General features: G+C 42.5%; 1 protein-coding gene across 5 annotated transcripts; it reads left to right on the forward strand.

Annotated features, from left to right (window-relative positions):
• The first annotated feature begins 79 nt into the window (after positions 1-79).
• LOC139564048 (NADH dehydrogenase (ubiquinone) complex I, assembly factor 6-like) lies at positions 80-12,641 on the forward strand. 5 transcript variants are annotated; one of them, XM_071383258.1, is made up of 9 exons: positions 80-193; positions 807-910; positions 2,743-2,865; positions 3,029-3,085; positions 3,181-3,283; positions 7,538-7,671; positions 10,468-10,569; positions 10,987-11,043; positions 12,118-12,641. In XM_071383258.1, exons 2-9 carry the CDS (start codon positions 890-892, stop codon positions 12,244-12,246), a joined length of 726 nt encoding a protein of 241 aa, XP_071239359.1. In that variant the 5' UTR covers positions 80-193; positions 807-889; the 3' UTR covers positions 12,247-12,641. The 5 variants fall into 5 exon arrangements, 4 of the variants coding, with proteins under 4 accessions (XP_071239359.1, XP_071239360.1, XP_071239358.1 ...); XR_011672693.1 differs by having other exon boundaries at positions 173-417; positions 807-906; positions 10,473-10,569; XM_071383259.1 differs by having other exon boundaries at positions 181-193; positions 807-906.
• The last annotated feature ends 10,278 nt before the right edge of the window (positions 12,642-22,919 follow it).

Raw genomic sequence — 22,919 nt, forward strand, 5'->3', positions numbered from 1 at the left:
GCCTGCTGCAAAGGTCTACTATAAATGACACTCTGAAATGTACAGTTGTAGCTGCTACATATTGTTCGCTAAATTCCCAATAATTATCTTCCTTGAGATAAATACTTTACCTAAAACGAGTGTTCTGTATTTAAAAATACAACATAAAGCGGAACACATGAAATAGGGAGGAATACTTTTGTTGTGACACAAGGTAAGGGTGAAAGTTGAAGGGTATGTTGTCAACATGGCATCTGGCATTAGTGCAAAGCATGGATTATTAACCACAAAATGTTCGGTGTTTCACTCACTCCAAAGAAATATATTGCCACACGCTATTTGTATTCAACGACCTACCGAAGTAAAATGTATACGAGCTTCAACAAACTCTACTGCAGAATCTCAGCATAACGAAAAATACTGTATCGATATTGTGAGGTAAGCAAGCCAGCTTGCTAGCTAGCTAAATATGGCTAAATGGTATGACTAGCAAGCATCCTTCTATGCACAAATTGCATGGGCCCCTCTCTGACTGGCTACATTGTACCGCTAGTTGCATGGTTGGTTTCAATTCCTGTTAATTTAGAAAGTAAACCAAATACATAAAAATTTCAATTGTTCCTCGTTGAAATACATTGAAGAGAATTGGAATGTCAGTGCATATACTGAATTGAAATGGAATTGACCCCAACCCTGGCCAGTTATTTGTTTTTGTTACATGTGTTACTGCATCCAATGTTTTCATTGTGAAGAAGTTTGTCCACCAATAGCATTACACTTGACTTGTTTCAATTAACTTGCCTGTGTCCACTGCCTTGTTTCCCCAGGTCTCGGGACTATGACGGTTTTGTGTCCTCCCTGCTTCTCCCTGAGGATGCCCGGCGCTCCTCACTGGCCCTGAGGGCCTTCAATGTCGAGCTGGCTCAGGCAGGTATTCCAGAAAGTTCAGCCCTGAATGCCTTCAGAAAGTATTCATACCCCTTGACTTGTTCCACATTTTGTGTTACAACCTTAATTCAAAATGGATAATTATATTTGTATTTTTTTCTCTCACCCATCTGTACACAATACCGCATAATGACAAAGTGAAGACATTTTTGCAAATGTATTTAAAATTAAATACAGAAATATCTCATTTACGTAAGTATTCACACCCCTGAGTCAATACTTTGTAGAAGCACCTTTGGCAGCAATTACAACTGTGAGTCTTTCTGGGTAAGTCTCTTAAGAGTGTTGAACACCTGGATTGTGTAACATTGGCCATTTATTCTTTTCAAAATTCTTCACGCTCTGTTAAATTGGTTGTTGATGATTGCTAGACAACCCCTTTCAGGTCTTGCCATATATTTTCAAGCAGTTTTAAGTCAAAACTATAACTCGACAGTCAGGAACATTTCACTGTCTTCTTGGTAAGCAACTCCAGTGTAGATTTAACCTTGTGTTTTAGGTTATTTTCCTGCTGAAAGTTGAATTTGTCTTCCCCTGTCTGTTGGAAAGCAGACTGAACCAGGTTTTCCTCTAGGATTTTGCCTGTGCTTAGCTCTATTCCATTTATTTTTATTCCCAAAAACTCCGTAGTCCTTGCCAATGACAAGCAAACCCATAACATGACACAGCCATCACCATGCTTGAAAATAGGAAGAGTGGTACTCATTGACGTGTTGTGTTGGATATCCCCAAACATAATGCTTTTTATTCTGGACATAAAGTTAATTTCTTTGCCACATTTTTGCAGTTTTACTTTGGTGCCTTATTGCAAACATGATGCATGTTTTGGAATATGTGTTCTGTACAGGTGTCCTTCTTTTCACTCTGTCAATTAGGTTAGTATTGTGGAATAACTACAATGTTGATCCATCCTCCGTTTTCTCTTATCACAGCCATTAAACTCTAACTGTTTTAGTCACCATTGGCCTCATGGTGAAATCCCTGAGCGGTTTCCTTCCTTTCCGGCAACTGAGTTAGGAATGACGCCTGTATATTTTTGTTGTTGTTGCCATCTACCAATAGGTTCTTTGCGAGGCATTGGAAGACCTCCCTGGTCTTTGTGGTTGAATCTTTGTTTGAAATTCACTGCTCGACTGAGGGACCTTACAGATAATTGTATGTGTGGGGTACAGAGATGAAGTAGTCATTCAAAAATCATGTTAAACTATTATTGTACACAGATTGAGTCCATGCAACTTATTATGTGACTTGATTATTACATCTTTAATCCTGAATTTATTTTGGCTTGTCATAACAAATGGGTTGAATGCTTATTGACTCAATACATTTCAGGTTTTATTTTTGATTAATTTGTAAACATTTATAAAAACAATTCCACTTTGACATCATGGGTTATTGTGTATAACCCAGTGACATAAAAAAATCTCAATTTAATCCATTTTAAATTCAAGCAGTAACACAAAATGTGTAAAGAGTTGAGGGGTGTGAATACTTTCTGAAGGCACTGTATGAATATGTATATGCATTTATTGGAAATTATGATACTATAATCCTCAATGGGGTGGTCATATGTCCAATACATGTCCAGAGCTAAGTGTTGATGTTCAGGCATCCTGCTATTGAAGGTAATGCTGTTATGTCTAGAATAATACATCAACCTATAGACCTAGATATGAACAAGGATAACAGTGAGGGAATGGTCTAGTAAAGCGAGACATTTTTCATGCAAATCTGTATGCCTAACAGTATAAACTTATTCAATGAAGATGTCTTCTGAAAGTAATTGAGAAAACTCGCTTTTTGTTTCTCTCCAAGGTGAAGGACTCTGTTTCCCAGAAGACCATAGGTCTGATGCGGATGCAGTTCTGGAAGACTACAGTGGAGGAAATATACAGGGACGACCCCCCAGTGCAGCCTGTCAGTGCAGAACTATGGAGGGTCAGTCTGGAGTAGACATCTTCTGTTTTTATTTTCATTAATACATCTGCAGGCTATCACAGTCTACAGTATATTGTTTGGGCTTTGCATACCATTAAACATAGCTTTTCCAATGCATTTGATATGTACTGTTTTAAACATCTTCAAATATCTCCCGTTGCAGGCGGTGAAGAAACACTACCTGACAAAGAGGTGGATGCTTAGGATAATCTCTGAGAGAGTAAGCAAATGTTGCATTTTAGGTCATGGATTTGGGTGGATTCAATTCTAGTTCTGTTTCATTTATTTGAAGTATGTCTCTACTGTTGCCAACAGGAGAAAGACATGGAAGACAGAGCTTATAGAAACCTCCAGGAGTTGGAGGCCTATTCAGAGAATACCCAGTCCTCACTACTGTACCTTCTTCTGGAGAGTTTAGGTGAGCAGGTTTATGTGTGTTTTGTGCTTGACTCCACTGACTGAAGAGAGTGTACAGCATGTGCATTGTTCTGTTCCCGAGGGGTGGGGGAAACATCTAATTTATATTCACAATTAACTTCCCAGTGTTCAAGTACCTCTTAGAAATGTTGAGAATCGTGCTTGCAAATGCAGCACATTGACTAAATTGAGAAAGATGAGAATTACAGCCAGCGAATGGAACATTGCCGGGAACTTTGTAATTGTGTCTTGTCTAATGATACCATGTCCGCCTGGCGTTGCAGAGCTCTTCGTGCATAATTGCACAATGGAAATGCCATCAGAATGAATCAATATAGCCACTGATCTCCTGTAGATTTTTGCTGAAAGGCTGGACAACAGAAATGACCCATTTCCACTCTACATTAAACACATTCTGAATAGATTCCATAGAGCCAAAGAAATGGATTACTATGACTCTGCTCCTTCCCTATCTGGAAGAACCCTGACAGGAACAGTCACATTATACTGTGGATGTACTGTGCATTCGGAAAGTTTTCAGACCCCTTGACTTTTTCCACATTTTGTTACGTTACAGCCTTGTTTTAGAATGGATTAAATAAATAAAAAATCCTCATCAATCTACACACAATACTTTTAATGACAAAGTGAAAACAGGTTTTTAGAATTGTTTGCTCATTTGTTAAAAATAAAAAACAAATACCATATTTACATACAGTGGGGAGAACAAGTATTTGATACACTGCCGATTTTGCAGGTTTTCCTACTTACAAAGCATGTAGAGGTCTGTAATTTTTATCATAGGTACACTTCATCCAGAAAATCACATTGTATGATTTTTAAGTAATTAATTTGCATTTTATTGCATGACATAAGTATTTGATACATCAGAAAAGCAGAACTTAATATTTGGTACAGAAACCTTTGTTTGCAATTACAGAGATCATACGTTTCCTGTAGTTCTTGACCAGGTTTGCACACACTGCAGCAGGGATTTTGGCCCACTCCTCCATACAGACCTTCTCCAGATCCTTCAGGTTTCGGGGCTGTCGCTGGGCAATACGGACTTTCAGCTCCCTCCAAAGATATTCTATTGGGTTCAGGTCTGGAGACTGGCTAGGCCACTCCAAGACCTTGAGATGCTTCTTACAGAGCCACTCCTTAGTTGCCCTGGCTGTGTGTTTCGGGTCGTTGTCTTGCTGGAAGACCCAGCCACGACCCATCTTCAATGCTCTTACTGAGGGAAGGAGGTTGTTGGCCAAGATCTCGCGATACATGGCCCCATCCATCCTCCCCTCAATACGGTGCAGTCGTCCTGTCCCCTTTGCAGAAAAGCATCCCCAAAGAATGATGTTTCCACCTCCATGCTTCACGGTTGGGATGGTGTTCTTAGAGTTGTACTCATCCTTCTTCTTCCTCCAAACACGGCGAGTGGAGTTTAGACCAAAAAGCTCTATTTTTGTCTCATCAGACCACATGACCTTCTCCCATTCCTCCTCTGGATCATCCAGATGGTCATTGGCAAACTTCAGACGGGCCTGGACATGCGCTGGCTTGAGCAGGGGGACCTTGCGTGCGCTGCAGGATTTTAATCCATGACGGCGTAGTGTGTTACTAATGGTTTTCTTTGAGACTGTGGTCCCAGCTCTCTTCAGGTCATTGACCAGGTCCTGCCGTGTAGTTCTGGGCTGATCCCTCACCTTCCTCATGATCATTGATGCCCCACGAGGTGAGATCTTGCATGGAGCCCCAGACCGAGGGTGATTGACCGTCAACTTCAACTTCTTCCATTTTCTAATAATTGCGCCAACAGTTGTTGCCTTCTCACCAAGCTGCTTGCCTATTGTCCTGTAGCCCATCCCAGCCTTGTGCAGGTCTACAATTTTATCCCTGATGTCCTTACACAGCTCTCTGGTCTTGGCCATTGTGGAGAGGTTGGAGTCTGTTTGATTGAGTGTGTGGACAGGTGTCTTTTATACAGGTAACGAGTTCAAACAGGTGCAGTTAATACAGGTAATGAGTGGAGAACAGGAGGGCTTCTTAAAGAAAAACTAACAGGTCTGTGAGAGCCGGAATTCTTACTGGTTGGTAGGTGATCAAATACTTATGTCATGCAATAAAATGCAAATATTTTCCTTAAAAATCATACAATGTGATTTCCTGGATTTTTGTTTTAGATTCCGTCTCTCACAGTTGAAGTGTACCTATGATAAAAATTACAGACCTCTACATGCTTTGTAAGTAGGAAAACCTGCAAAATCGGCAGTGTATCAAATACTTGTTCTCCCCACTGTAAGTACTCAGACCCTTTGCTATGAGACTTGAAATTGAGCTCAAGTGCATCCTGTTTTCAATGATCATCCTTGAGATGTTTCTACAACTTGGTTGGAGTCCACCTGTGGTAAATTAAATTGATTGGACATGATTTGGAAAGGCACACACCTGTCTATATAAGGTCCCACAGTTGACCGGGCATGTCAGAGCGAAAACCAAGCCATGAGGTCGAAGGAATTGTCTGTAGAGCTCCTAGACAGAATTGTGTTGAGGCACAGATCTGGGGAAGGGTACCAACACATTTCTGCAGCATTGAAGGTCCCCAAGAACACAGTGGCCTCCATCATTCTTAAATGGAAGAAGTTTGGAACCACCAAGACTATTCCTAGAGCTGGCCGCCCAGCCAAACTGAGCAAATGGAAACGGGGGAGGAGGGCCTTCGTTAGGGAGGTGATCAAGAACCAGAGGGTCACTCTAACAGAGCTCCAGAGCTCCTCTGTGGAAATTGGAGAACCTTCCAGAAGGACAACCATCTCTGCAACACTCCACCAATCAGGCCTTTATGGTAGAGGGGCCAGATGGAAGCCACTCCTCAGTACAAGGAACATGACAGGCCGCTTGGACTTTGCCAAAAGGCACCTAAAGTACTCTGACCATGAGAAACAAGATTCTCTTGTCAGATGAAACCAAGCTTGTACTCTTTGGCCTGAATGCCAAGCATCACATCTGGAGGAAACCAGGCACCATCCCTACGGTGAAGCATGGTGGTGGCAGCATCATGTTGTGGGAATGTTTTTCAGGAGCAGGAACTGGGAGACTAGTTAGGATTGAGGGAAAGACGAGCAGAGCAAAGTACAGAGAGATCCTTGATGAAAACCTGCTCCAGTGTACTCAGGACCTCAGACTGTGGTGAAAGTTCACCTTACTACAGGACAACGACCCTAAGCACACAGCTGAGACAATGCAGGAGTGGCTTCGGGACAAGTCTCTGAATGTCCTTGACTAGCCCAGCCAGAGCCCGGACTTGAACCGGATCGAACATCTCTGGAGAGACGCTCCCCATCCAACCTGACAGAGCTTGAGAGGATCTACAGAGAAGAATGGGAGAAACTCCCCAAATATCGGTGTGCCAAGCTGGTAGTGTCATACCAAGAAGACTCGAGGCTGTGATCGGTGCCAAAGGTGCTTCAACAAAGTACTGAGTAAAGGGTCTGAATACTTATGTACATGTAATATTTAAGTTTTTTTATTTTTTATATATTTGCAAATATTTCAAAAAAACTGTTTTTGATTTGTCAGTATGGGGTATTGTGTGTAAATTGAGGGGGGAAAAACTATTTCAATAATTTAATAATAAAGCTGTAACGTAACAAAATGTGAAAAAAGTCAAGGGGTCTGTATACTTTCCCGAATGCACTGTATACAAAATAATGATTACTTGAACATGCAGATTGTTTTATGAGAGGAAGACTTAGAAGCTGGTCAAGCTGTATTCACTTGAGCGATTAATTAAGTGGCATCATTTCTACATTTCAAATACCTGGATTTCTGTGAATCGTTCACATCTTCTCTTGTGGAATGTCATTATTTTGCCCCCCTCTGCGAAGGAACCTGTCACACTTGTTCCAGTCTAATTGACTAGAAGAGATGTCTGACTCAAAGCCTCAACCTATTTCAAGTACAGGGCACTCAGCATGAAAGCATTTCCCAGTTCTTAATATCAAAGCGGTTGTGCTTCATTGTTGTTATAAATTATGTATACAAGAGAAGTGTCTGCTTATGGTTTTAGCATGGTCCTAGTCAATCAAAAACGGTAACTAGGTTTCTGAGGTAAACTAGAAGACAAATTCTTCTTGTACCTAGACAGCGCATGTTTAATTCAATAGAGTTTATTTATTTGTTTTAAAAGTGGTGCAATGTTTTAACTTTTAGTTATTTTCTGTCTTCCCTGATTCCCTTTGTGTGTGGTGTGTTTGTCCAGGTGTGAAAGATGTCCATGCTGATCATGCTGCCAGCCACATTGGTAAGGCCCAGGGGATTGTGACGTGCCTAAGAGCCACGCCCTACCACAGCAGCAGACGCAAAGTCTACCTACCTATGGACATCTGCATGCTGGTGAGTGACCATATCTGCAGCAGAGGTATCAAAATGATGACTTTCCTGCTGGTGACGTTTTGTACAGATGGATGCCATTCCAGATACACACACACACACACACACAGGCCTTTTTGTGACATTATATTCCTGCTAGACCGGTTTGGCATTATCAACACAGTGAGGGAGTGTGTCACTACTCCAAATGAAGTATGCCAGAGGCACAGTTATAATGAAACCCCATGACAAATGTACTGGCTGTAGTTACAAGTCAAATTCACAGCCTTTGTCTGATCATCTGTCGACAAGGCCTCTGAGCCACAGCTGGAGTGACAGGGGACTGTGTGCAGCTGGTTTATGATGTGACATCAGGAGATGTTTTTACCCCTACTAGTCCAGTGTGTGTGACATTAGTGACCTCGTCAGGTTCATGGAGGCCTCCAGGTCATTTGCCTAGCACTATTGTTTTGACACCTGGGGTGCTATTGTAACATAAAGGTCTAGTCCTGAGCTCAATTGAAGCTTGCCTGGTGGGTTTTCTCCACTTCCTGTGTCATTAAAGGACAGTGAGTGCTTTGCAATTTTCCAATTATTTTAATCCGGTCATAAGTTCATTGCTCTGGTCGGAAGCGGAAGAGACTGTTGGTGTCCGGGGGTTTAACTACTGCAGCCTCTGTCCGTGGCGATGTTACATTTTATACAGGCTTTGGCAGTGGACCCTCTGTATGTTCGTGTTTTGTTGTTGTTGCTCCCATTGCTTGACAACAGCTTCTAGCCTAGCTAATAACTTGCAATTCCAAGCTTCATTGCATTCAAATAGTATTGAAGTTACCTGACTTGATTGTTTAGTTTGTCAAGCTAATGTGTGTAGCAGCATGTCTACAGACACCGACCGCCTTGTGCTTTTGGGCAATACAAATCTCATTGTCCTCATATTATTGTTAAACTAAACTCAGCAAAAAAAACATCCTCTCACTGTCAGATGCGTTTATTTTCAGCAAACTTAACATGTGTAAATATTTGTATGAACATAACAAGATTCAACAACTGAGACATAAACTGAACAAGTTCCACAGACATGTGACTAACAGAAATGCAATAATGTGTACCTGAACAAAGGAGGGGGGTAAAAATCAAAAGTCAGTATCTGGTGTGGCCACCAGCTGCATTATGTACTGCAGTGTATCTCCTCCTCATGGACTGCACCAGATTTGCCAGTTCTCGCTGTGAGATGTTACCCCACTCTTCCACCAAGGCACCTGCAAGTTCCCAGACATTTCTGGGGGGAATGGCCCTAGCCCTCACCCTCCGATCCAACAGGTCCCAGATGTGCTCAATGGGATTGCGATCCGGGCTCTTCGCTGGCAATGGCAGAACACTGACATTCCTGTCTTGCAGGAAATCACTCGCAGAAAGAGCAGTATGGCTGGTGGCATTGTCATGCTGGAAGGACATGTCAGGATGAGCCTGCAGGAAGAGTAGGAGGATGTCTTCCTTTGTAATGCACAGCGTTGAGATTGCCTGCAATGACAACAAGCTCAGTCCGATGATGCTGTGACACACCGCCCCAGACCATGACGTACCCTCCAACTCCAAATCGATCCCGCTCCAGAGTACAGGCATCGGTGTAATGCTCATTCCTTCGACGATAAACGCGACTCCGAACATCACCCCTGGTGAGACAAAACCGCGACTCGTCAGTGAAGGGCACTTTTTGCCAGTCCTGTCTGGTCCAGCTACAGTGGGTTTGTGCCCATAGACGACGATGTTGCCGGTGATGTCTGCTGAGGACCTGCCTTTACAACAGGCCTACAAGCCTCTCTCAGCCTATTGCTGACAGTCTGAGCACTGATGGAGGGATTGTGCGTTCCTGGTGTAACTCAGGCAGTTGTTGTTGCCATCCTGTACTTGTCCCGCAGGTGTGATGTTTGGATGTACTGATCCTGTGCAGGTGTTACTCGTGGTCTGCCACTGCGAGGACGATCAGCTGTCCGTCCTGTCTCCCTGTAGCACTGTCTTAGGCGTCTCACAGTGCGGACATTGAAATGTATTGCCCTGGCCACATCTGCAGTCCTCATGCCTTCTTGCAGCATGCCTAAGGCACGTGCACGCAGATGAGCAGGGACCCTGGGCATCTTTCTTTGTTGTTTTTCAGAGTCAGTAGAAAGGCCTCTTTAGTGTCCTAAGTTTTCAAAACTGTGACCTTAATTGCCTACGTCTGTAAGCTGTTAGTGTCTTAATGACCGTTCCACAGGTGTATGTTCATTAATTGTTTATGGTTCATTGAACAAGCATGGGAAACAGTGTTTAAACCCTTTACAATGAAGATTTGTGAAATTATTTTGATTTTGATGAATTATCTTTGAAAGACAGGGTCCTGAAAAGGGGACGTTTCTTTTTTTTGCCGAGTTTATATCAAACTAAACTCCTTATTTGTGGAATAAGATTCCGATTACCCGTTTTTATATATATTTTTTTGCTGTCAAACTATCCTACTTGTACTCAGTTTCTAAACAACTGCTGTCTATCATGGGGTTGATGGCCACAGTGCCGTAAACAGACCTCAGGGCAGCCTGAGGCCATAACAATTTTTAAAGGAGAGAGAACTGAGATCTGACAATCGCTATACATGCCGTGAATAATGAAGATAATTATCGAGAGCTTCACTTTGTTCGCCCCATTAGAGGCCATATGGTCTCAGCATGAACAATTGGTTGGCTTGGCTAGATTAGTGGTTTGAAGGAACAAATCTCTCCTGTGTGAATAAGTGGTGTGAACAAAGGTGTGTGTGTGTGTGTGTGTGTGTGTCACCACCAGCACAGAGCCTCCCAGGAGGACTTCATCCGAGGAAGCCGGGAACAGAATGTGAGAGACGTGGTATATGACATTGCCAGCCAAGCCCACGTACACCTACAACACGTACGTACCCTCATGACATCAGGACAGTGTTCCTCCAATGTTATTTGGTGGGATGTTCTTGCCGAACAGATTTACTGCTTGATTTGATTCAATTACATTTCTACATTTGAAGGGCTCTGATAGTGTGTTCTCATGTGGGATCAGTCGTTTTCTCGAATGGCTACTACGATGCCTTTTTTACCTGTACAACACATACATAATCATTTAACGTTGATGAATACTTGTAACTTTGTTTCATTGTGAGCTTCAAGTGAATTAAGGCTTGTTTGTACACAAAAGGAAAAGAGAAGCTGAAGTAGTCCAAAATGTAGTAGCTACTGGTGTTTTTATATGCTCGTCCATCTCTGTTAAACAGATTATAGCTTTATTAGCCTGTGTTAGTCATTTTACTCAGTTTGAACCTTTTTGTCTCCACAGGCCAGATCATTCAGCAAGAACATACCAGCTTCCGCTTTCCCTGCCTTCCTCCAGACAGTGGGTTGTTGTTGTTATTATTATAAGAATCATTAGCATTTATTGGGTTAGGTTGTGGTCTGTAACATCATTGCTCTCTTTCATGCCCCTTCTCTGTGGGAATCAGACTGCTTGTGACTGTAACATCATGACTGTAACATCATGAAAAGGGTCATATTTACTAAAACGTTGACCAAAGACAAGACTGAACTATGGGGCTTCTTTAGTCCTGGCACCAGGGAGGAGACCAGGTCTGTGTGTTAGTTTCTCTTCAAGTTCTCTTGTCATTCATTTTTTAATTAATCCTCCAGTCATGTTCATCTGAACCTAGGTAAGGAGGAGCAGCCATCTGTTGAATGATCCTTTCTCCTCCTCAACCACCTCCCAATATCCTCACATGGCTGTCTGTCTAGCCTAATCTCCCTCCCATCACAGCACGCTCCCCATCAGGCTAGATAGACCTTTTAATGCTCCAATTTTAATCGCACCAGACAGACCACCAAGGGACTGCATTATGGGCTCTTACCACTGACACTCTCAAAAGCAGTCTGATTCCCACAGAGAAGGGGCATGAAAGAGAGCAAGAAACGAAGGACAGAACATATTAACCAGAGGCTTGAGAATGAGGCCCAGGTGAAGAATTCGAGATAGACAAATGCCTCACGTTGTGTGTTATGTTTTGAAGGGTGGATGGTCACAACGCTTGAGTGCTCCAACCAGCAGGGGTATGATGGTAATTAGAGAAAGAGAGAGCATTAATCCACTCAATTCTGTGTTCCTCTTTTATCCTCTCCATCCAGGACAATTTCCACAAATATGATGTTCTATTGCTGCTGGTGCTATAACTATGTTAATCTGTTCTGACGCCTTAAAGGCTCTTTCCTCTCAGCTGCTGAATCATATCATATGTTTTAGGCCGGGCTGGCTTTGTGCATCTAGGGCAAAGAGGAAGCACATTCCTGAGCTCTGAGATGACGCTCACGCTAGCTTCCACATGTAGAGAATAAGGACTGACAGACACACACAACACAACACACACACACAGGTGTGTTGATGCTGTGTATGCTGTTTCCCTCTCTCTGGCTGCTGTTCTAGGTGGTGCTAGAGGACTACCTTCAAAGGGTGCGGCGGGTAGACTTTGATGTGTTCCATCCCAGCCTCCAGAAAAGAAACCCACTGATCCCAATCCAGCTCTATTTCCGCTCCTGGAAGAAGACCTATTGACCTGTATGGTGGGACCTTATCGTTTGCCCTATTGTAATTTATACCAGGTTTCAACATCCGATTTCCCAAAGCCCCGCTCTCGTATGTTGGTTTCTAAGTAGACCAAGATTTCAAGAGACTCCTCCATCTATGATGTCAGCACTCCCCAGAAAAGGATTCTGATCTAAAACTTGCCTCTGCCATCTAAACCAGTTCACCTGTGTTATTCCCTGTTGTAGACTAGACAGCTGAGGACCACAGACAGACATTATTGTAAAGCAATAACTACAGTACTGGAGACTGAACTGATGCCCTGATATATTGAATATTTTCAGTAATAAATCGTGTAGCCATGTTGATGGTCTAAGTGTTTTCTCTTCTTTTTAAAGCTCTTAAATAAAGATGTCACAACCATATTAACAGTTCTGTATATCATTGTGAATTATGACATTTAAGAAAATATTGAGCTTTTTACTTGACTTAAGTGCGAATATCACTGTCATATTTGCGGAACAGGCTGTATACATTCACAACATAGCTTTTTACCAGCACAAAATGATATGGTACTGTTGCTCCTGACAACCATTTACAGCCAAAGTAGGATGCAAGTGTATAATTAGCATAGTGCTTAGTTTACCAGAAAATGTCCGCCTCCAGTTGATTGTTTTGATCTGGACCAGATGCCAGCTTGTGGAGTTGAAAAGAAAAGGGACATTTTGAACTGTTTATGTACTTATTTGGTTTTATTCTTCAAAACCAGGAAACGCTAAGGCTTTACCTTAAAGATTGTCACAGATGGCCAGGTCATTCACCCAGGTTAGTTTTATGATTCATTTAAAAAATAATGTATTTTATTTATTATATTATGTATTTTCCTCCCTGTTGTGAATCATTACAGTCAGTGTGTTCCAGACCCTGATAATGCCCTCTTCAGACTAGGCTACCGTAGCCCTTCTGCCCTTAACAGAAGGGAAAGTCCTCCTATCCCACTTTTTCTGCCTGTTCTCAATGATGCAAAGAGCTGTAGCCTTCCAGCGATTCATTGTTTTTTTTGTTCCCAAGCAACCCTCTGTGCTACTTCTGTCCGCTTAAGGCTGTTTCTCATACATGCAAATCCCTGTGGCCATTCGTTAGATTGATGTTTCATCCTACCATGGCAATCTTGATGCAGTCAATGGACTACTGATAAAATGAAGTTGGTATCATTCACTTGAAGCAACCCAGTGAAGTCCTGGACAAGTGCCATGTTTTGATGAGAAGTGCCTTGTACTTCTAAAGGGAGAGACAGTGAGAGAGAGAACGCGACTAGAAGAGAGAAATCCAGGATCAAAGGATATTTGGTAGGTTGGTTTAAACCTTCACCAAAGATGAGCGAGCATCGTCACAATTTATGTATTTTTTTCGCCGCCAAGCCTGTGACGGCCAAAATAAAAACACAGGCAGAACTCAAATCAAATGTACCTTTTCTTTTGAACCAAGATACCAGTATGTGATGGCCAGTCAGTTATCCATAGTACTGCCACTGTCTCTTTCAGAGAGAGAACACTTTGGTCTCATCCAATTGAAGGTTCTCCCCACTGGGCACAGACGTCTGTTCCACATTGGTTCAGCGTCATTTCGTTGAAATTATGTGGAAACGTTTATCCAACCAGTGTGTGCCCAGTGGGTCAGAATTAAACCAACTTGATTGTCGCCTCGCTGTTTGACTTCCTGCATTGTGCCGATGTGTCCTTTTGAAAACAGTTTGTTTAATAATGTAGGAATGATGACTTTGTTGTAAAGGAAGTGACTTGCAGTCTGAAGGGTGACCTATAATATGCTTAGGAAAGATGTTTCTTCCAGTAGATGCCACTTTTCTTGTCTTACTAAGTATTGCTAGAATGTCAGTGGGGTGGTTCAAGACTAACTGAACTGTGTGAACCTAGAACGATTGGTGTAGTGGCACTGCTGCTGGTACAAAGCATCTGGTCCTGTTATACTTCAAAGGAGGAGAGAGCGAACCAGGTATGAGTCATCAAGTGCCCAACTAGAATGCTAATGACCAAGCGTCATTAATTGGTCGTATTATGGTCTGTTGCTATGGAAACCTGCTCATCCTTCCAAGACTGATAAATTGTGTCAACGATAAAGACTTGTGTTAACGATGTTAATTGTTATTCTAAATCATATAGGCACACTAATCCAAGAGGTTTTGACCTGTGGTCTAGAGGTACAACTTAATTGCAACATGATGCCAATTTTACCTTTATATAACCATTTATTGTCTAGTTGCAGAATTGCATTTGACGGGATTGTCAAGCTAAATTAATTGCTGTGATGCATAACATATTGCGATTAAATTAAAATTGTGTGCTGAACCCTACGGGACTTGACAAGGTTCCCTGTCTAGTCAAAAGCCTACTAATTCCATATTGCAGGAAATATAGGTCCATCCAAGCTCTCGATCCATTCCGTAATAAACAAAAATATAAATGCAACATGCAACAATTAAAATTGTTTTACTGAGTTTACAGTTCATATAAATTCATTAGGCCCTAATCTATGGATTTTAGATGACTGAGAATACGGATATGCATCGGTTGGTCACAGATACCGTAAAAAAAAAAGTAGGGGCGTGGATCAGAAAACCAGTCAGTATCTGGTGTGACTACCATTTGCCATTTATCTCTTGAGCTGTCTGTATCCTACTGACTGGTGTTTCTTTTTTTTAAGACACTTAATATGCTTCTCTGCTGCTCTGATAAAATCTGGGTAAAAGATTGAAAGGAATGTGAGTCTTATCCAGTACATTTAGTAATTGCTTGCTTTTCTAAAGTCTACCAACCTTGCCAGCAGGCATGCCAGCCAAGATACAGGTAACTGACAAAATAATGGAAACACTTGAGTAAATGGGGGATACAAAATATATTGAAAGCAGGTGCTTCCACATGTGTGGTTCCTGAGTTAATTAAGCAATTAACATCCCATCATGCTTAGGGACATGCATAAAAATGCTGGGCAGGCCATTATTTTTGCTATTATTTTGGCTACCATGGCTCTGTACCCATAGGATGACAATGCCCCGATCCACAGGGCACAAATGGTCACTGAATGGTTTGATGAGCATGAAAACAATGTAAACCATATGCCATGGTGGTCTCAGTCACAAGCTTTCAAACCAATTGAACACTTAAGGGAGATTCTGGAGCGGTGCCTGAGACAGCGTTTTCCACCACCATCAACAAAACATTAAATGATGGAATTTCTCATGGAAGAATGGTGTTGCATCCCTCCAATAAAGTTCCAGACACTTTTAGAATATGCCAAAGTGCACTGAAGCTGTTCTGGTGGCCCAACACCCTATTAAGACACTTTGTTAGTGTTTCCTTTATTTTTGCAGTTATCTGTAATTGGACAAGCTAGCTACTGTAACTTGATTGATAGCCTGAAATGGCTTCTTGGTAGCTAGTTATGAGGTTGGCAGATAGGTTTCCATTTTGGGCTAGCTAAAGCCAACTTCATAAAATGCTAGGTAGCTAGTAGTACTACAGAAAAACAACTCTTTAAAAAATTTAAAATATTAAAACAGGACAAATCTGAGGTACCTCTGTGTATGAACATTATGCTCAGTCACACCCAGAAACATAGACAGTTATCTAATTCTGTGGGATCTATTGTGACTGCTGCAACCAACATTGAGAAAGTGTCTGATAGGAAACATTATCATATAAAGTGTGAAAAACAAGGGGTTAGGAGGAGGAACTAGTAAACAACTCCTGCTGTTCTGTTCAACTTCTTCAAAGGAAGTGGTGGGTGAGTAGGGAGGCTCCTGATGCTTACCAACTTGAAAAGATGCACAATGGCTTCTGCCCTGTGTGTGCGCGTGGGGGCAGACTGGTTTTCGTGACGGATCAAGAGTCATGCTAGATACGTTCATGCCAACTTCAGATTGAAGACCTTTTTACTGCCACATTCCCTCAGCAGGGTTGCATAATGAGACAAGAGAGGGGAAATCATCAGAGAAGTGTATGCTGGGAATAGATAATGTAATGAACTGAGTTTATATTTTCTCTCGTCCACTATTCACATTTTAGCCTTTGAAATTGCTGGCAGGTAGTGATAATGAACATATCACCCATACCAGTCACAGGAGTTCTGTTGCTTCAAGCAGGTCCAAATAAACTGCATACTCAGGCCCTAGACATGTTTACATGAATGCAGTTTAAAACATCTGGTCTCCTTATGTAAACAGTATTTTGATGAATACATGAATCCTATGTTATGTAGCTTAAGAATTATATTTCTGACTTATCCTGCTGGACACACTGTTCCGGGTTTCGATTCATTAAGCCCTTCGGTTTTTATGGAGATTACAAAATGTATCTCTGGGAAGTACTTAATGCTCTCTGGTTCCCCCACAATAGATGCTTACTGAGGAGCTGTAAAGGACTAACTCTTAATCCACCTGAAAATGCCCTCCCACATGCACAGGAAAAAACACTACAATCCTTTTAGCCATAGATTTGATGTACCTCTTAAAGCAACTTCTCCTCTTCTATTCCTTTTCATGGCAACCTACTGTAGATGTTATTCTATGTTATTACTGTGGTGTTACATAAGAACCTCAAGGTTGTATGGGTTTATTCAGAAAACTTGGGTATTTCATGAAGTTCTACTGTTGTGTGGTTAACTGGTTGGAAACACTTGGTTAACATTATGGACTTGATGTAGCCTACAAGATAGAAATGACAATCACAACAACCGTCTGCTGAATATACTGTAAATAACGCTGAAGGAGAGTGCATGCTAAATCAAACACATCAAAAAAGCGGCAACCGAATCAGTATCATTAAAATTTCATAACAACTTGCTGAGAAAGACAGAAACATCAACTTACACCCCTTAGTCATGGCATCTTGCTTCTCAGATTTTCATATCTAGAGGCAATTACGTTAGTAGATAGAGAGAAACACGGGAAAATATAAGCACTTAATAAGCACTGGACACATACACTAAGTCCCTTGAAATGCTGATAGTGTTTTGTCATTTAGGAGTGTCAAATGAAGAAATGGAAATACCCTATGACTGGATGTGCTCCTTTCATTTGCTCTGAGGTTATGAGTGTAATGAAAATGCATCTGCGTTCTGATTATTTATTTTTGTCACCCAGTAAGCCTACTTTTCACATAATTGTTGTCAAAGTGGACTTCACCCCATTGTAACACTGTATGTGATAGGCTGTGAAAGTGCTTGACAGAAAGCTCAAATTTACTTTTTGAACTGTTACCCTTTTTAGCTCTTGTGTGAATAATGTAGAAGCCTGCTGTGGCCTGCTATAATCACTTCAGAGGCTACTTCTTGATAACCAATTTGTTCTTATATTTCCAGTATCAACATGAAGCTCATGGTGGTTAGGCTAGTTAGTTAGGCTAGTTATAGCCTTGGATAATGAAGGAAGAGTGGAAAACAAAATAATGACATGAGAGAGGGAAGACAAATGCCTTTGGACTCTCTTAGATTAAGGTCAATCTTATTCACTCAGCTGAAGAAAGGATCATTCTTCCCATCATTTGTTTTGCACTTTACATTTTAAAAGCTATTTATTGAAGTGAAATAAACATGAGCCTTTTCATGTAAACAACAAAGGTAATAATGCCACAAATTAAGTCTGAGGTATGTCAACGCCGTGTAGCCTGTTAGCTACTGAGGGACCCATAATCAAAGGTTATTTCAGTAGAACTATTGTGTCTTTCTAAAGAGGATTGTAGGTAACTTCAATGTGTGTGTGTGTGTGTGTGTGCGTGCGTGCGTGTGAGAAAGAGAGCATGTGTGCATGTATTGCAGTGCAGTCACTCTCTCTCCCTCTCTCTGTGGTGACGTACAAATGTCAACCTCACCATGTGTATGTACATGTATTGCAGTCTCTCTCTCTCTTTGTCAACTTCACCATTGGTCCAGATGCCTTAGTAACATTGTAATTCTGAGAAGAAAGAGGATATACAGTATACTGAACAAAAATATAAACATGCAACGATTTCAATGATTTTACCTAGTTGTAGTTCAAATATGGAAATCTGTCAAATTGAAATAAATTAATTTGGCCCTAATCTATACAGTGGGGAGAACAAGTATTTGATACACTGACAATTTTGCAGGTTTTCCTACTTACAAAGCATGTAGAGGTCTGTAATTTTTTATCATAGGTACACTTCAACTGTGAGAGAAGGAATCTAAAACAAAAATCCAGAAAATCACATTGTATGATTTTTAAGTAATTCATTTGCATTTTATTGCATGACATAAGTATTTGATACATCAGAAAAGCAGAACTGAATATTTGGTACAGAAACCTTAGTTTGCAATTACAGAGATCATACGTTTCCTGTAGTTCTTGACCAGGTTTGCACACACTGCAGCAGGGATTTTGGCCCACTCCTCCATACAGACCTTCTCCAGATCCTTCAGGTTTCGGGGCTGTCGCTGGGCAATACGGACTTTCGGCTCCCTCCAAAGATTTTCTATTGGGTTCAGGTCTGGAGACTGGCTAGGCCACTCCAGGACCTTGAGATGCTTCTTACGGAGCCACTCCTTAGTTGCCCTGGCTGTGTGTTTCGGGTCGTTGTCATGCTGGAAGACCCAGCCACGACCCATCTTCAATGCTCTTACTGAGGGAAGGAGGTTGTTGGTCAAGATCTCGCGATACATGGCCCCATCCATCCTCCCTTCAATACGGTGCAGTCGTCCTGTCCCCTTTGCAGAAAAGCATCCCCAAAGAATGATGTTTCCACCTCCATGCTTCACGGTTGGGGTGGTGTTCTTGGGGTTGTACTCATCCTTCTATTCCTCCAAACACGGCGAGTGGAGTTTAGAGCAAAAAGCTCTATTTTTGTTTCATCAGACCACATGACCTTCTCCCATTCCTCCTCTGGATCATCCAGATGGTCATTGGCAAACTTCAGACGGGCCTGGACATGCGCTGGCTTGAGCAGGGGGACCTTGCGTGCGCTGCAGGATTTTAATCCATGACGGCGTAGTGTGTTACTAATGGTTTTCTTTGAGACTGTGGTCCCAGCTCTCTTCAGGTCATTGACCAGGTCCTGCCGTTGACCAGGTCCTGCCATTTTCTAATAATTGTGCCAACAGTTGTTGCCTTCTCACCAAGCTGCTTGGCTATTGTCCTGTAGCCCATCCCAGCCTTGTACAGGTCTACAATTTATCCCTGATGTCCTTACACAGCTCTCTGGTCTTGGCCATTGTGGAGAGGTTGGAGTCTGTTTGATTGAGTGTGTGGACAGGTGTCTTTTATACAGGTAACGAGTTCAAACAGGTGCAGTTAATACAGGTAATGAGTGGAGAACAGGAGGGCTTCTTAAAGAAAAACTAACAGGTCTGTGAGAGCCGGAATTCTTACTGGTTGGTAGGTGATCAAATACTTATGTCATGCAATAAAATGCAAATTAATTACTTAAAAATCATACAATGTGATTTTCTGGATTTTTGTTTTAGATTCCGTCTCTCACAGTTGAAGTGTACCTATGATAAAAATGACAGACCTCTACATGCTTTGTAAGTAGGAAAACCTGCAAAATCGTCAGTGTATCAAATACTTGTTGTCCCCACTGTAGATTTCACATGACTGGGCAGGGGCGCAGCCATGGCTGCCACCCACTGGGGAGCCAAGCCCAGCCAATCAGAATGAGTTTTCCCCCACAAAAGGGCTTTATTACAGACAGAAATACTCCTCAGTTTCATCAGCTTTCCGGATGGCTGGTCTCAGACGATCCCGCAGGTGAAGAAGCCAGATGTGGAGGTTCTGAGCTGGCGTGGTTATACGTGATCAGCGGATGTGAGGCCGACTGGACGTACTGCCAAATTCTCTAAAACAACGTTGTAACCAAAAATATAAAGGCAACATGTAAAGTGTTGTTCCCATGTTTCATGAGCTGAAATAAAAGATCTCAGACATTTTCCATACACACAAAAATGTATCTCAAATGTTGTGCACAAATTCTCTAAAACGATATTGTAACCAAAAATATAATGGCAACATGTAAAGTGTTGTTCCCATATTTCATGAGGTGAAATAAAAGATCCTAGACATAGAGATATTAACATTAAATTATCTGGCAACAGCTCTGGTGGACATTACTGCAGTCAGCATGCCAATTGCAAGCTCCCTCAAAACTTGAGACACCTGTGGCATTGTGTTGTGTGACAAAACTGCACATTTTAAAGTGGCCTTTTATTGTCCCCAGCACAAGGTGCACCTGTTTAATGATCATGCTGTTTAACCACCTTCTTGATATGCCACACCTGTCAGGTGGATGGATTATCTTGCCAAAATAAAAATGCTCACTAACAAGGATGTAAACAAATTTGTGCACAACATCTGAGATGGATCTTTTATTTCAGCTCATGAAACATGGGAACAACACTTTACATGTTGCCTTTATATTTGTGTTCGGTATATATTGGTCTCATGGCCTTAGAAGGTGCTAAGCAGACAACCTTGGTAGGGGATAAAAACCATCTGCACAGAAACGTGACTGGCACACTTTCCAGGGCTTTCCTCCTTACTCCAGGTGTAGTACAAACAATTAATAAATAACCTGTCTTTGTTTACAATGGGTCTAAAGAGAGGGAAAGCTGCCACAAATTTCAAATAAGCAAACCTAAACTTTCCTTACAATAGCTATTATTCACATTTGCAGTTGGTTTTCTTTTAAATTAGCGAACAGTGGTGATTATGTTTTCAAGATGATGATTCTTAGTTTTTGCCACAAATGGGAAGACGGACAACAAAATCTCTGCTATCACCACCTTGTCTATGTTGCTATTTCGGGGGCCTAGAAACATATATAGGGGGGCAAATAACGGCCCGTGGGCCGTTTCTGGCCCGCCGGGCACTTCAATCCAGCCCACGAGACATAAAAAAAATATGTATATGTATAATTTTCTTTTTACCCCCTTTTTCTCCCCAATTTCGTGGTATCCAATTGTTAGTAGCTACTATCTTGTCTCATCGCTACAACTCCCGTACGGGCTCGGGTGAGACGAAGGTCGAAAGCCATGCGTCCTCTGAAACACAACCCACCAAGCCGCACTGCTTCTTAACACAGCGCACATCCAACCCGGAAGCCAGCTGCACCAATGTGTCGGAGGAAACACTGTGCACCTGGCGACCTTGGTTAGCGTGCACTGCGCCCGGCCCGCCACAGGAGTCGCTGGTGCACAATGAGACAAGGATATCCCTACCGGCCAAACCCTCCCTAACCCGGACGACGCTAGGCCAATTGTGCGTCGCCCCACGGACCTCCCGGTCGCGGCCGGCTGCGACAGAGCCTGGGCGCGAACCCAGAGTCTCTGGTGGCACAGCTAGCGCTGCGATGCAGTGCCCTAGACCACTGCGCCACCCGGGAGCCTTTTTTTACAGTCTTGTCCCATCGCTGCAACTCGAAGGTTGAGAGCCATGCATGCTCCGAAACACGACCCAGCCAAGCCGCACTGCTTCTTGACACAATGCCTGCTTAACCCGGAAGCCAGCCGCAGAAATGTGTTGGAGGAAACACCGTACACCTGACAATGTCATTGTGCATGCGCCCCGCCCGCCACAGGAGTCGCAAGAGCGGCATGGGACAAGGAAATCTCAGCCTTCCAAACCCTCTCCTAACCTGGATGACGCTGGGCAAACTGTGTGCCGCCTCATGGGTATCCCAGTAACGGCCAGCTGTGGCACAGCCTGGGATCGAACCCGGGTCTGTAGTGAAGCCTTAGACCGCTGCACTACTCCGGAGGCCCGCAAATTGTTTTTAACAAACAATTGATTCGCCCAAAAAAATGCATCCCTCCGTTGAATTTCAAAATCCCGACGTGGCCTTCGAGCAAAAAAGTTTTCCCATGCACCCCTGTGCTAGAGCGTCATGTTACAAACGGCGCGCGTTTCTCCCCCAAAAAGTTTCCACCCAAGCGCACGCACGTTCCTAGATCTATGAAGTGAAATGTGGAGAGACCTTTAAACGCATAGCTGGCGCACTAGTGGGGGGCGACGAGCATTTTAAATTGCGCGATAGCGCTCATGTGAATGGGCAGCTGCCGCGACAAAGAGTGGCAAGCGCAAGCCTGGATATCAGAGAAGAAACTCATGACTGCAGCTCCGCCAAGCCATAATCCCCTAAACGAAATTAAAGACAGGTTTACAAAAATCCCAAATCTGCTCAAGATTACCACTGGCAACGTTTGAATATTTGCTCCCTGTGTGTATGTGCGTGCGTGCGCGTGCGCACGTGCTGTACGAGTGGGTGTGTGCGTAATCAGAGTGACAATGATGGACACTTCGGCTTGCCTATAGGACACCTACAACAGGACAGACGCATTACACATCTTCTTCATCATCATCTTCTTCATTCCTTTCAGGCTACCATTTTAATATCCAACTACTATAATTTCTACACAAAACAAATTCATATGCTGCCATGTTCTTGCTAATGGTGAGATTGACCATCTGCGCCCTCACACGCCGCTCTACCCCAAAGTAGCCTATCAGAGTGAGGTGAGGTGTAGCTCCCGTCTGTGATTATGGTGTTAATAGAAAGTGCAACTTCCACCCATCTGAACAGGCTCCCTAAATTGTATTTGTAACAAAAATACATTTATTTTTCATAGTCAGAGAACACATTGTGTCAACAATACCACATATTTGACCAATTGTAGTACAC

The sequence above is a fragment of the Salvelinus alpinus genome, chromosome 35, assembly GCF_045679555.1.
Source record: "Salvelinus alpinus chromosome 35, SLU_Salpinus.1, whole genome shotgun sequence".
NCBI lineage: Eukaryota > Metazoa > Chordata > Actinopteri > Salmoniformes > Salmonidae > Salvelinus > Salvelinus alpinus.

Excerpts from the sequence above, each read along its gene's own strand:
- LOC139564048 (XM_071383256.1), top strand. The coding sequence starts at position 227 with ATGGCATCTGGCATTAGTGCAAAGCATGGATTATTAACCACAAAATGT. Across the intron at positions 907-2,742 it reads TCAATGTCGAGCTGGCTCAG|GTGAAGGACTCTGTTTCCCA; the intron begins GCAGGTATTCCA and ends TTTCTCTCCAAG. Across the intron at positions 7,672-10,467 it reads CTATGGACATCTGCATGCTG|CACAGAGCCTCCCAGGAGGA; the intron begins GTGAGTGACCAT and ends TGTCACCACCAG.